The 12,919-nt window shown below is 39.7% G+C and overlaps 2 protein-coding genes across 2 annotated transcripts in view; both read right to left on the bottom strand.

Annotated features, from left to right (window-relative positions):
- Positions 1 to 1,954, bottom strand: part of otogl (otogelin-like) — a 40,727-nt gene extending 38,773 nt beyond the window's left edge. The window contains exons 1-5 of the mRNA XM_088080614.1: positions 1,655 to 1,954; positions 1,152 to 1,194; positions 797 to 842; positions 467 to 545; positions 270 to 362 (exon numbers count right to left, since the gene is read on the bottom strand). Of these exons, the coding sequence (XP_087936740.1) occupies positions 270 to 362; positions 467 to 545; positions 797 to 842; positions 1,152 to 1,194; positions 1,655 to 1,727 (334 nt within the window). The 5' untranslated portion in view covers positions 1,728 to 1,954. The remainder of the gene's footprint in view (positions 1 to 269; positions 363 to 466; positions 546 to 796; positions 843 to 1,151; positions 1,195 to 1,654) is intronic.
- Positions 1,955 to 4,893: 2,939 nt separating this feature from the next.
- Positions 4,894 to 11,078, bottom strand: syt1b (synaptotagmin Ib). The gene is made up of 9 exons (XM_042495986.2): positions 10,954 to 11,078; positions 9,549 to 9,744; positions 7,878 to 8,059; positions 7,308 to 7,421; positions 7,000 to 7,167; positions 6,736 to 6,903; positions 5,913 to 6,030; positions 5,383 to 5,516; positions 4,894 to 5,217 (listed from the first exon to the last, which is right to left on the bottom strand). Exons 2-9 carry the CDS (start codon positions 9,709 to 9,711, stop codon positions 5,011 to 5,013), a joined length of 1,254 nt encoding a protein of 417 aa, XP_042351920.2. The 5' UTR covers positions 9,712 to 9,744; positions 10,954 to 11,078; the 3' UTR covers positions 4,894 to 5,010.
- Between the last annotated feature and the right edge of the window lie 1,841 nt (positions 11,079 to 12,919).

Here is a 12,919-nt window from a genome sequence, read left to right as displayed (position 1 = left end):
TGTGTGCATGTAATTAACATTTGATGAATGACTGGTGAGTCTGATGCATGCACATGAACAATCTCATACACATTCCTGTATAACTGACAGTGTAACTCTATACTGTATGTGATTATTAAAAAGTTGTAAGCCTGCTAACTAGCTAGTCTGCTGAATACCAGGAATGGTGGTTGTCAAACAGCAACAAGGTTGCCATGTGGAATATTCTGATGATTCTGATCTGACACTAAAGGAAGACATGTAGGTGTGTGTGTGTGCGTATTACTCACTGATCTGGCAGCGGTCTCCCAGTGCCTGGAACTGAGCACAGTCACACACACCACCCTCCTGACACCAGCCACCATTGAGGCAGCCGCAGTATTCTGGGGGGAAAAAAAACGGACAAACACAACTTCACTCTCACCAGTCTGGAAAATGACAGTTTTAAGCATCTGTGAATGGGTCGCTTCATGGGTGGCGTATTTACCTGAAGAGGCATCTCTGGCTGTGTAGTTGTGTAAAATGCTGCGTGACAGAGTACTTTCCGACAGCAGTGGTCTGTATGTCTTGGAAAACAATGAACAGCAAACACTTAGAGCAGTTCTTTACATAATTCTCAAGCTATAAGAGCATAAGTGACACAGAGCTGTCGCATTTGGCGACTTGCTGCCGTAAGTTAAAAGTTGCGTCAGGTTGAGTGGGAGAAAGTTAGTGAGTGTGTCTCATTCTTTACAAAGACAGCTTTGTGCCGGTTGGGGTGTTGTGCGCATGTGGGTGCCCTGACCTCTTCTGGTTCTCTTAGGTGTAGTGTACCAACCTCCTCCCCGAGGAGATCCCGTTTCCTCCGAAGTGCATTAGCCCTCCTGCACACACACAAACATGCACATTAGTGGGGAGAAACAGTCAGAGGGGAGACTTAAGTGCACTTTACACCACTTGAATTCGGACTCCAAACCACTCTTTGCTGAACCCTCACACGCACAAGTGCACACGCACACACACTCATATGCTGTCGCTGCCACACACTCAGTGACAGAAACACAAAGTGTAAATGTATCCATGAGTCAGCCGACAGAACTGTGTGAGAATCACATTTTTTTCTCAATATTACTTATATATGTGGCCACACTATTAATGATAGAAAATAACTCATTTTTACTCATTTCATTTACCTCTGTAGTCTTCCCTCTGCCACTGAAAGTCGACTCTGAGCTCCTAAACATAAAGTTATACAATTAACATCTTTTTTTTCTTTAAAAAAAAATAAATAAATAAATTGGTATCAGTTATTTATACATTTTTAAATCATCTTCACAATTTAGCAAAAGGGAGATCCAGAGGTATTCAATAAGAAACATCTTAATTATACACATTTGTGGCATGAGTGCCATGTTAGACGCAACAATATGAAAAGGTAGTCAACAAGAGTAGTTTAATACAATGGATGTTTTATAAATGATGATTTATTAAAGCAAATGGCATCTGAAAATAATATGGATACACAGAAAGACACCATACCTTAATAATATAATACAGTGTTGTGACATAATATAAATAATCTTAACCCATTGATATCGCTCTAAATTGTTAAATGTAGTTCACATTCATGTCTGTGCAGCAAACTTTACTGCAAAACTATTCTAACATTTTAGAGAAGTCAAACTGTCAGACTCACCCTCTAGAAACAGTAAGTGGGAGATTGAAAACGACATAAGAAGAAATCGTTTCACTGTCCACTTTAAGTTCATCTCAGAGTCCGAAAGGAAGTCCCGCCGAAACGTTAACGGTGCATCTCAGTGGTCCCGGGAGGATAAAGTTTAGGATGTCTGGTAGCACCGGGACGATGCTTGGTCGGAGCTGTTAAACCTACCTGGCGGCGACAGCCCCCCTGAGCAGATGACGAGTACACCTGTGTGGGCAGGTAAGCCTGCGCTGCTCTCTGTCACTGCAACATCCTCAGCCAGCACACAGCCTCTGGTACTCACTCCCCTCTGTGGTCTGTGTGAGAGAGCCCGCAGATTTGTTTGCTCCATCCATCACGGAGGTTTTCACCTCTAAAGTTACAGTTCAGTTTGTGGCTGACCACATGACCTGGTGTGACACTTGAGACGTCGTCAGAAGCGGAAGGAGACGGCGGTGTTACTGAGCAGAGCAGAAGACACCAAAATGGCCTTCTGTTCACACTTTGCGCTTGTGCAGATTTTGGCAGAAATGGTCGTTGGGACGGCACCGAGAAGTTATGTTAAGCCACAATGTGCATACCGCCAGACAGAGAAAAAGTAAGAAACCCCAAAGTTTCATAATTGAAGTTTCATAATTTTCATAATAATTGAAACCATATTATCTTCAGGGGAAAGGAATAATATGACAGCACAGACATTAGCCCGGCTAACGTTGGTTGGGCTAGCTACGGTAGCATTCAATACAAATGTTAACACCTAAGTTAAGTTAGCAAGTTATGTAGATTTAGACATTTAGTTTAGCAAATAACCTCATCTTCAAAATTTTAACTTTACGGTTAACTGACGTTAACGTTATCCTTTCTTGTTTTAAGGTTTTGCTGACCACTGGCTCATTTTAAAGATGCTTATCTGACTAGGTTTATGTGAATGAGCTAATTTAGTCAGGTGTTTTTTTTTTTGTTTTTTTTTTTACAAACCGCCAAATGTATACATGTATACTCAAACAATAGGATAGCATATACTGTATATATATACAAAGAAAGACAAACAGGTTTATGTGATGTACTATAACATAATATAAGATAAGATGAGGGTATGTTAAGTCAGAGGATTCGGGGAAGAAAGTAACATAATTTTCCAAAAGCTTAACACTTTTTTGACGTATTTATTTAGCTGAGTGATTTAAGGAGATCTTTAAGTTCCAGGCATACACTGTATATACAGAATCTGAATCTCTATATATAGTCTGTGGTTCCAGGAGGAGAGATACAAACTTAGCAGATGATTTACATCATTTCTGTTTGCAAATGAAATATTTAGCATTTAGAATAAAAATATATATATATAAGATAGCCCATTTAAGAGCTTTAATGTCTGGATTGTCATAATAACTGATGATACATCTGAGGCAGAGGTAGTAGAGTTTGAGGTGTCAAAGAAATGAGATTCCAGATGTTTCCAAAATCTCTTTGATATTTAAAAAAGAGATGTGTAATAGTTTCTGTTATGTTTGTCAAAGGAGCAGGAAGTGCTAATGTCTGTGAACTTGACAATAAGACAATTAGCAGGGTATATTTCATGTAAAATTTTCAGATGTATTTGTTTAGCTTTATTTGAGAAACAGTGCATAAGAGCCAAATCCTTTTCCAGTGAAATGTGTTCAGTTTTTGATCTCCAGAAAAACTTGCCTCTAGTACAGTTTTATTCTTTCTTTGAAAATATCGGCACACATTTTTATTGTTGCACTTCATATCTTTTACTTTAATTCCATTCATCATCAGACAGGATGCGTTATGTCCGTCTCACCATAAACTTAGCCAGTGTGTTTAGTTTTGCTGTTGTGTTGACACTTGGCCAATGTGCACTCCCACCCTTGTCTCTATTTTTGCTCAATTGCGAACTAAACATCTTGTTCATTTGTACTGCATTATTTTGGGTTTATATTTTTAACCTTTTAAATACTTAAGTAGTTAAAAAATAATGAATAAAATGTAGAACTACATGAAGAAAAAAAATCTAACCTCATGTCCAGGCCACACCTGAAGCTCAGTACCTTAGCAGATACGATTTGTTATACTTTGGTAAAGTTAAACTAAGTTGTATTTAAAAATTAATTGAACAATTTTGCTCCTCCATATACACTTGAGTAAAAAGACCCACTTTGAATCTAATGCTGTTTTGCTTTATATTATGTTGCCATCTACACTTCAAACTGTAAGGCTCTGCATGACTTTTCCCTATCAAAGAAGCAGAGGAAAATATTGTGAAGTGTTACTACACATTCGGGTTCAATAAAATCTGTGGAATTTTATTACACTATAATTGAAACTTCAAACTTTTAGATGAAAAATAGGTGTATAAAGCCTAACAGGCTGGCAAAGAGGAAAAGTAATGGGCACTTGCAGGTTAGATTTTTCTGTCCAGTTGCCTTTTTTTTCAATACCGTAGATAAGCAAATGTACAAGATATAATTGCCATCAATTTTCATACCATGGAATACCTTGAAACACGTCTATTGCTTCAACACATACTGTCTACCAGTATATTAGGAAAGATGGGTGATGCTTTACTACTTATTTTCCATGCAAGGTGAAATAAACGTGGAAATATAATATCACATTGGACATAACGTTGATACAAATTTTAATTATTCTTAGCAAAGAACAAGAGAAAGGACAGTATTTAATCATATGCTTGAGTCTGTTCAGCCTGGGCTGTGATGCTGGTGAGAAACCTGTCTATAAACGATGATGCCAACAAGACACTTATCTGGGCATTTCTTTCAGTCTAGGCTGTACTCCAACATCATAACCAGTGCACTGTCCAAGCTCTTAAATATAATTGTAATTGTTATTGAAAGAAAACGGAAATGTAGAGCACATAAATTACAATCAAGGGAACTAATAACATCTTCTTATTTGCCTAAAAGGCAACAGTAAATATTATAAATGTAGAGTTGTAATAGTGGTTGTATGAGGGTGTCATTTCGTTCGCCTTTGGATTGTCTCCCTCTGCAGGTTAATTGTGTTAATATCAGGCGTAGCATGCATGTTTTTGAAGGAAGGAAAACACACGTAGGTTTTAAAAATCTGGTTTAATAGCACTGTACATAGTGATACGTCTTTATTCAAAACTCTTTGTAGCAGTTTAGGTAGAAGCAGGAGGAGGGAATAGCTTAAGAAAGAAGCTTCAAAGTACATAAGAATGACGAGTCAAGAATAAGACAGGGTATTATTGGGTAGATTCATTCCGTTAAGGTTTTTAGGAGAATTAAGGGAGAGGTAAGACATGAATTGGAATTATTTGAGGTAAATGCTGCAAGGGCACATTGCCCACTGAGGTCTAATTTTCATTTCTTGTTTGATATTAGCGCATTGATTTCATCCTCTGGTTTAAGGCTATGCCACTGAGCTATCGGCCTCCGTGGGTTTGCCAGCATGTCTTCCCAGTGGCGTTGCTCAGTCCCAGTGCTGTTACCTCCCAGCAGCACCTTCCCAATGGCATCATTCTTCCCAATCTTATCATAGTCCAGCACAGTCACTGCTATCTGCACCTTCTGTAAATTAAAACACACACAGAAACACTTACAGAAAGGAAATTCATTCCTCATGAACTCTGTGTGTGTGTGTGTGTGTGTGTGTGTGTGTGTGTGTGTGTGTGTGTGTGTGCGCAAGTGCGTGTTTGTGTCTGTGTGTGTGTGTGTGTGTACAAATTGACATACCTCTATCTGTTCACATGGCACTTCAAAGCTGAAAGACTCATTGTAGTAAGGGTTTAACGTGTTCTTCTTTATTGTTGTTTTCTTTTTCTTGAGTCGTTTCCCACTCTGCATTAAGTGGATCTTCACATATGGGTCTGACAGAGAGAACAGAGAGGTTTTATGTCAGAGTAACAGCCTGGCACTGATGTAGTGACTCCATCAGTGAAACACAACATCTATTGTAGCTCCGGACAGTTTCCCTGAATTAGAAACTGCTTGAAAGCGGACACACCACTTAAAAATGTAGTTGTAAGACTCTAATGGTCAACCAGAGGTAATGAATCAAGGCTTTTTAGGGTGCATTTAGTCATGCTTAAAAGTACTGAAAATATTTACATTTTTTACTAATTGAAGAGTATAAAAAATGTAAATAAAGTAATGTGTTATTTTATTGTGGCACTGAAGTTATCTGTACCACAAAAAATCGACACTGACAAGGAGCCTCAACTCAAATCTAGTGTGTCAATCCAGTTTTCTGCAGCTTGACTCACCTGATAATCCACCTACATCCATTTTCTTCAGGTTTTTGGCCTCCAATATCACCACCGTCAGCTTCCCTGCAGTAGGCACATACCTCAAGGACAAACATATGTCTCCAAGCCGCTCACTCTAATACAGAGAGGGAAAAAGTAGATTTCTGAGGAACTTTTTAAAAACTTGAAAAAGGTTCAACGGTAAGTTTTTTCACTTGCACGGTCAGAAATCTACTTGCCCAAAGTCAATTTTTATTTGACACCATAAAAGATGTTTTTTATTTATTAGATGTTATCAAATAACAACAAAGACCAAAGTTAAGTATCATGAAAAACAACCTTGCTGTCAAACTTGTGACAGACTGTGCAATAAATTGGCGTTTTGCTCACAAACTCTAACACCACCCAACTAAACTTATGTTCGAGGTAATTGAAATGGTCACCTGTGCTTCATCTCATAAACATGCAACATTTTCTAAAGTTAAATATGGCTTTACCAGTTCATAAATAGAAGTATTGAAGCTAAAATATAGATATCACAATAGGCTGCAGTATTCCTCAGAGGCAGAGGTGACTATTCTATGCAATACTCCTGGCTTTGGGATTAAGTACAAGTATCAAAAGGAGAAAGTGTTAGATTTTACCCAAGAAATATCAAGCATCAGTAACATTTTCCCCTAAACACAAAGAAACACCTCACTAAATAAGAAGGAAATCCATTTTAAAAACTGTTTGAATATGGAAAGTCTATAGGCAAGACTTTTTTTAAAAATCCTGTCCGACTTTGTGAATTCCTTTTTTCAAGTTCAGCTGCTCTCCCCCTCTCACAGTGTGCTCCCACCTCCTCCTTCTCTGCCTTCTGCAGATCCCTCCACTCCTGCAGAGACTGGCTGAAGTCCACACTGCTCATCAGGATCTTCACGGCTCCAATGGCATCGTGTTTGGAGAAACGGTCAAAGTCGTACACAGTCATCACCAGTGTCTTCCCACCCAGCTCAGTGTACGGTACCTGCAGAACACACGACAAAGACAGTCATTGTAAACATATTGTTCTGATAAAGAGCCCAGTCAGGATAAATTATAGACTTCTAGGACTTCAGTTTACCTTAAATGTGAAAGTCTCATTAAAGTTGGGTTCAAGGGTCTTCCTGTGAACTTTGGTTTCAAACTTTTTCTTTTTGTCTGGGAGCAGATAGAGTTTAACATAAGGGTCCGAACTGCCACCCACATCCATGGCAGGAAGTTCAGCCGCCTGCAAGATGCCGACTACCAGCTAGAATATAATAGCAAAGGATGGTAATAAGAAGAGATGAGAATCTAAGTGGCAGAGAAAGGAGACACATTAAAATGGCGACATTTTAGAGTTGGCAGATGGTGGGCAAAAACATGTCATGGTGAATAACAGCATCTCACCGTATTATCTGTGAAGTTGTAGTCTAATGTGAAATGTAGTCTGCCCAGCTTCTCCTCTTCTTTGGGCTCATTATCTGACAGATCTGTCTCTTTGGTACCTTCATTTTTCAGCGGCTGCACACACACAAATACACATACAGACATTACATTCAGGTAAAAAATATAGCTTTACAGGTAATCAGCCTTCTGTCTCACTAGTTGTAGAGCATCTATTTGTGCTGTGTTCCTTCAGTATACCACATAGGATCACACAGCCAGAGGCGATTGAATACCATCCAAAAGTTTATTTATTGTTTAAAGGGGACAGGCAATTTTTACACCATCAGTGTGTTTAAATGTGACCTGCATCCCTGACGCCAGTGCAACACTCCAAAACAACTCATCACAGACCTCAACCTTTACTACATTATGAGCAATGTGCAAAACATCCATTAGTCCTAACACACACTGACAGTTTTACTAATCCTGGCTGACCCGGATGTCGAGACTGTGATACATTGCAAGGACAATGCATCTTCAGGGGGAGTGTGTGTGACTCTGTGTGTGTGTGTGTGTGTGTGTGTAGCCTACCTCGCTGTAACCTCCATCCATTTCAGTGTCATAGCCTCGGTTGCTCTTGTCTTTTCCCTTTTTCTTGTCCTTTTCTTTGTCCTTGTCCTTCTTTTTCAAGCACTTCTTCCACACGCACACAGCACACGACAGCACAACACACAAAGTCACGATGCAGAGGGCAGCAGCAGCCCATGATGGCACTGCAAATACACACATAAAATGCACACACATGGATGATACATAATTGATTTATGTACTTTTTCTCAGACAGTCTAAAAACACAGACAACGAAATTGAAGTTACAGAGAGTGAACAATATATAAAAAACACTGGAAAATGCAATGCAATCCACGTGTCCTATAATAAAAGCTGTTATCATTCATCCATCCCATATGCATCCTGATAGTTCTAAAGCATCACTGAAGCGATATGACTCTGATATAAAGTGACATATTCAAATTCAAAATGACATTTTTTATGACTTGCAGTTTTCCACATTATAAATGTGCATAACATTACAAGCAGGGTGCATATACAGCTGGCACGTCTGAACCAATAAAAAGGAATAACTTCCACACAAGAGAAACAGAGTGCTCTTCTACCACAGAGACAAAGGTCCAATGTGCATTAAGTCATATATCTATCCCATTTCAGCAAATTCTTTTCTGACTCATTCATTCAGTCACACTTCTGCACCTTTCCGTCCCTGAGAATAATGCGCCATCCAATTATTTTATTGCTGTCTGAGCCCAGTCCTCCAATGATAAGGAACAAAGATAATGATCTTATTTATATTCTTTAAACAAGACAGAGCTAAAGCACTTTTATTCTCCAAAACTGCCATGTATGAAATAACATTTTGATAGCTCGCCAACTTTACCAAAAGCCTCAAGGGTCAAGCCTGGCTCCAGTACCAGTGGATTTGTGACCCAAAAATCTTTCAAAATGCAATTTTGATAGCTACCAGGGATACTCAACTTGCTTTGCCCAGGGGGCAGTTTTGCAAAATGACAGGAGGCAAGGGGCCAGTTAATAAACAAATTAATACCTACATATAACTAATTAGCCCAGTTCTCTGCTGGGCGGTCCAGAGGATCCTCCCCTGGCTTTTTCTCTTTTTTTTTTTCTTTTTTTTTTAAATAAATACGCTTTATTTTTATGCTTTTTTTTCACACCTTACTTACATTCTAAATTATAAAGCACATTCCCACTATGAATCAGTTTATTTTAATTGTTTAATTAGAAAATGGTTGGCAAACCACCTGGCATTCTATCAGGTAGTGAGTTGAGTGTTGTTTGGCCACACCATATCAGTACATCAGCATAATTGAATATATTTATGTTATCAGAACAAAAGAACACTTTGCACATCTATTCCACAACAGGTGTGTAGGAGAGGGATGAGTAGGACACGCTTTGCAGAGAAGTGTCTGCCCACTATCTAGCTTGCAATAGAAATAAATTTATTGTTATGTTTTGGTAATTAGAACTTCATTATTACATTTTTCTGTAACTCGGCCTTCATCAGCCTGATGATGTTACTGAAACCTTGCAATGAATGTATTTCTTTTGCAGGCTGGACAGTGTGCCCGGGTATGTGTGCAAATTGTCTCATACACTTATATGTTAAACCAGACCACGGGGACCACAGTCCAGAGGGATGGAGAATGACTAAAATGTCTTACTCACTGTGGATGCTGTGCAGTTCACTCATGAACTTGTTGGGACTGTGGCTTCCTGATTTTTGGCCTGGGGTGGTTGTTGCATTTGGCAAGTGGGTTGGGGTAGCGGGGATGTCTGGGGCAGCCGGGACAGGCGGGACAGGCGGGACAGCGCGACGGTTCCCAGTCATTATTTGAGGAGCGACAGCAGATCTAGATTTAAGCTGGCAGAGAAACACATAAAACAAACATTTTGGCTTGACCCTAAAATAACAAATTGTGCAATATATGGAAAAATACACTCCAGGAAAAAAGAAATAGGTACAAAAATGCCCTCAAAATGTGCAAAAGTCAAATTGGAGGAAGCATCTGGACAAATGACATATCCACACATACACAGAAGAGCATTATTGATCAGATGTATTTGTAACAATAATCTGCTTCTAGACACTGTATGACTATCAGTGTTAGGTGACTTCTCCTGTTTCTGCTGGCCTGGCATTAGCACTTGAACACAGGATATGCAAGCAGCTGTCTCTGCCAAACCTGCTGACATGCAGTGGAGAGGGACCGAGGAGAGGAAGGGGACGAGTGAAGTTGAGGCATCATGCGTGGACCGCTGCTGTTCCACAGTCAGCTGCTAGAGGTGAGAATCACGGGCCAAGGTCATGCACGGTATATGAGAGAAAAGTTTCACTGCAAAGACTTGACTCCCAAGTGCAAAAATATTTTGATATATTATTTTCTGTTCTGCAGACACCACGGGTATTAAGTATCTGGGGTTGAGTCAGCAGATGTGATCTCACACCCAGGCAGACACTGATATTAGTTTATGTCTGCTTTTTCTGACAAGACAGGCGCTGAAACAGAAGCCACCAGTGATACACTAACAGCTGCAGGAGAAAATTCAAGGTACATGCAAAGGAAGCCATAATGATGCCGTTGGCGTCTTTCTCTCATGTTTGCTGCAGAGTTGATAATGAATGACTCAGTGTTTGCACCATATGGTCCCCCAACTTCAGTCATTAATGCAGCCAAAACTCTTTCTACACCACATCTAACAAGGTGGCACATGTATTCAAAGTGTCGTGAAAGATAAAATATCTTTATCAAAAAAATAAGTTCTAACAGTCTTGGTTGTAGCTTGACATGGTACATTTTCTCAGCCTTCAGAAGAAGATCTTTCAGTAGAAACAAAGGAAATTACTGACTCTGGAGTGACAAACTGAATAATAACTCATGATGATTATTTGTAGTCCAGCTCCTACCTGATAAATAGCAGAATGACCAGCACACACCTGAATAATATTCCTCTGCGTTCATGGGTTTACACACAGTTGCTTATCACTCAGCACAGTCGAGAGAGAAATTAATCAAAGTACTTTTGATTGATGAAACAAAGAGAAAATATACAAAAGGACCCAGAGGCATACCTTTACTCAATTGTCCCAGCAGAAACGTTCGGACTCACAGGGACTCCTTTTTCTTCCAGAGAGGTAGAGGAAGAGGAGGAGAAAAGGTGATGGGACCAGTGAGGGCAGGAGAAGCGGAGGAAAACAGTGAGGTAGGGAAGAGTTTTTGTATCATCAGTTGTTAGACATCAAGTGTGAAGCTAGATCAGGAGAGAGAGCAAGAGAGAGGGAGGGTAGGACAAGATAGATTTGGGATAGGTGGAGTTGCAGCTCGGTCATCTTGTGTTCCTTCCCTCTGTGAGAGTGTGTTATGTGTTCGGGTGAATGTGTTTTTTTCTGTCCATTCAGGTCTCATGGGAGCTCAGGTGCTTATATCTAACACCCCACCTCTTGCGACCTCTGTCCCATCCCTACAGGTCACCCTCACCGGGCCACTGATGCATATTCATCAGTGTAGTGACATGGCTTTTTAAAGGCTCGTTAGCATAGTGAGAGTTCAGCACTAGAGGACATTTACATTCAGAGTGGACAGCTCTGAATGTGTGTGTGTTGGTGCGTGTGCATCTGTACATCTGGTAGGAGCTGCAGAACTGTCTCATATTGTCTATGTATAGATGATGTTGCCTGATTTAGAAACTTAGGATGTGGTTTCTGCAGCAACACCGAGATCAAGTTCCGGCCCCGCCCCATTCACCTTGAGGTGCCAGAGATGCATAGAGATACTGTACAGAAGGAGGGATGAGACAGAGGGAGAGAGAGGGGATGAGGACGGGCAGAGGAGAGGAAGCTCGACATAACCTCTGTCTGCTACATGTAGAAATATACACTATGCATTTTGCTTATGACAAACATTTAAGATAAAGTGTGCTCTTTTATTATCTTGTGACACAGTCTCAAGGCCTGTGTTGGCATCTTAAGCTGACATGGACAAAATCCCTCTTTTTGTCCTCTGCACATTTATGTGTAGGGAAAATTAATGTTGGTTTATTTATTGAGAAGGCTCATTGAGATTCATTCATTCATCCACAACTTTATTTGAGACTCTCAGGAAATCAATTAAAGGAGACCCTTATCTTCAATGATGCTTTTGTATCATTTGTATGATGAAATCATACAAAACAACAAACAATAAGAGCAATGTAAATCACAAAAACTAAAAAGACAGAAAAACAAACATGTTATGGTATAGGAGTATAATTAAAAACATTTACACTCAATCAAAACGAGATCTGAAACGAGGCATTTGAGCAGCAGTAAGGGTGGAAGAGAGTCCAAGTTTAAGTTCCTTTGCAGATTATTCTGTCTATAATGTGCACTGTAAGAGCATGACATTTTACCTAGTTCAGTTCTGATTGGGGGAATGTGGAGCAACAAGCTATTCTGTGACCGAGTACCAAGATTATGTGAGTTTAGAGTTAAAAAGGATGAAATAGATAGATAAAGATCTCTTTTACAAGAGAAATCTGAGAACAAATTCTCTATAAACAAGATCACATCAAGACAGTTCAATCAGACAAAGAACTCACATGTACAGACACACAACTGAAATGTTACAAATATTAAAAATCTGCTGTTGGGGTTATTAGCTCTGAAGTCAGCCCAGGATGTTGAATATCTGTGCAAACAGAAGGTATTGAATATGAGGCAATTTACTAATAAGATGCCGATTTTCACTTGCAGTGTGCTTTGTCAGTGGTGTAGTGGTAGTTGATGAGGTGGGTGTACAACTAGGTAGAGGGGTAGGTTACCAAGATGGAAGTTGGTATACTCTCCTACTTATTCCAGTGGCTTTTGGCTGATTGGTGGATGTACTGTAAACAACCAGAGAGGAGAGTATACCCCGCATACCTGTGTACCCTCCACTACACCACTGAACTTAGTGCCAACGCGTATAAATTTGGACCAAAATTTTATGCCTTTTGCTTTTTATGGCCTTTTTTATGCTGCCTTCATGTGCTCCTAGAAAATATCATTTTTACCATATTTA

This window comes from Plectropomus leopardus, chromosome 7 (assembly GCF_026936395.1).
Source record: "Plectropomus leopardus strain MGB_pleo_1.0 chromosome 7, ASM2693639v1, whole genome shotgun sequence".
NCBI lineage: Eukaryota > Metazoa > Chordata > Actinopteri > Perciformes > Serranidae > Plectropomus > Plectropomus leopardus.
Note: the sequence above shows the minus strand (reverse complement) of the source record. Positions and strands in the feature narration are given on the sequence as shown.

Excerpts from the sequence above, each read along its gene's own strand:
- syt1b (XM_042495986.2), bottom strand. The coding sequence starts at position 9,711 with ATGACTGGGAACCGTCGCGCTGTCCCGCCTGTCCCGCCTGTCCCGGCT. Across the intron at positions 8,060-9,548 it reads TGAACTGCACAGCATCCACA|TGCCATCATGGGCTGCTGCT; the intron begins GTGAGTAAGACA and ends GTGTATTTGCAG. Across the intron at positions 5,218-5,382 it reads TGCCATGTGAACAGATAGAG|AAGGTGCAGATAGCAGTGAC; the intron begins GTATGTCAATTT and ends TTTAATTTACAG.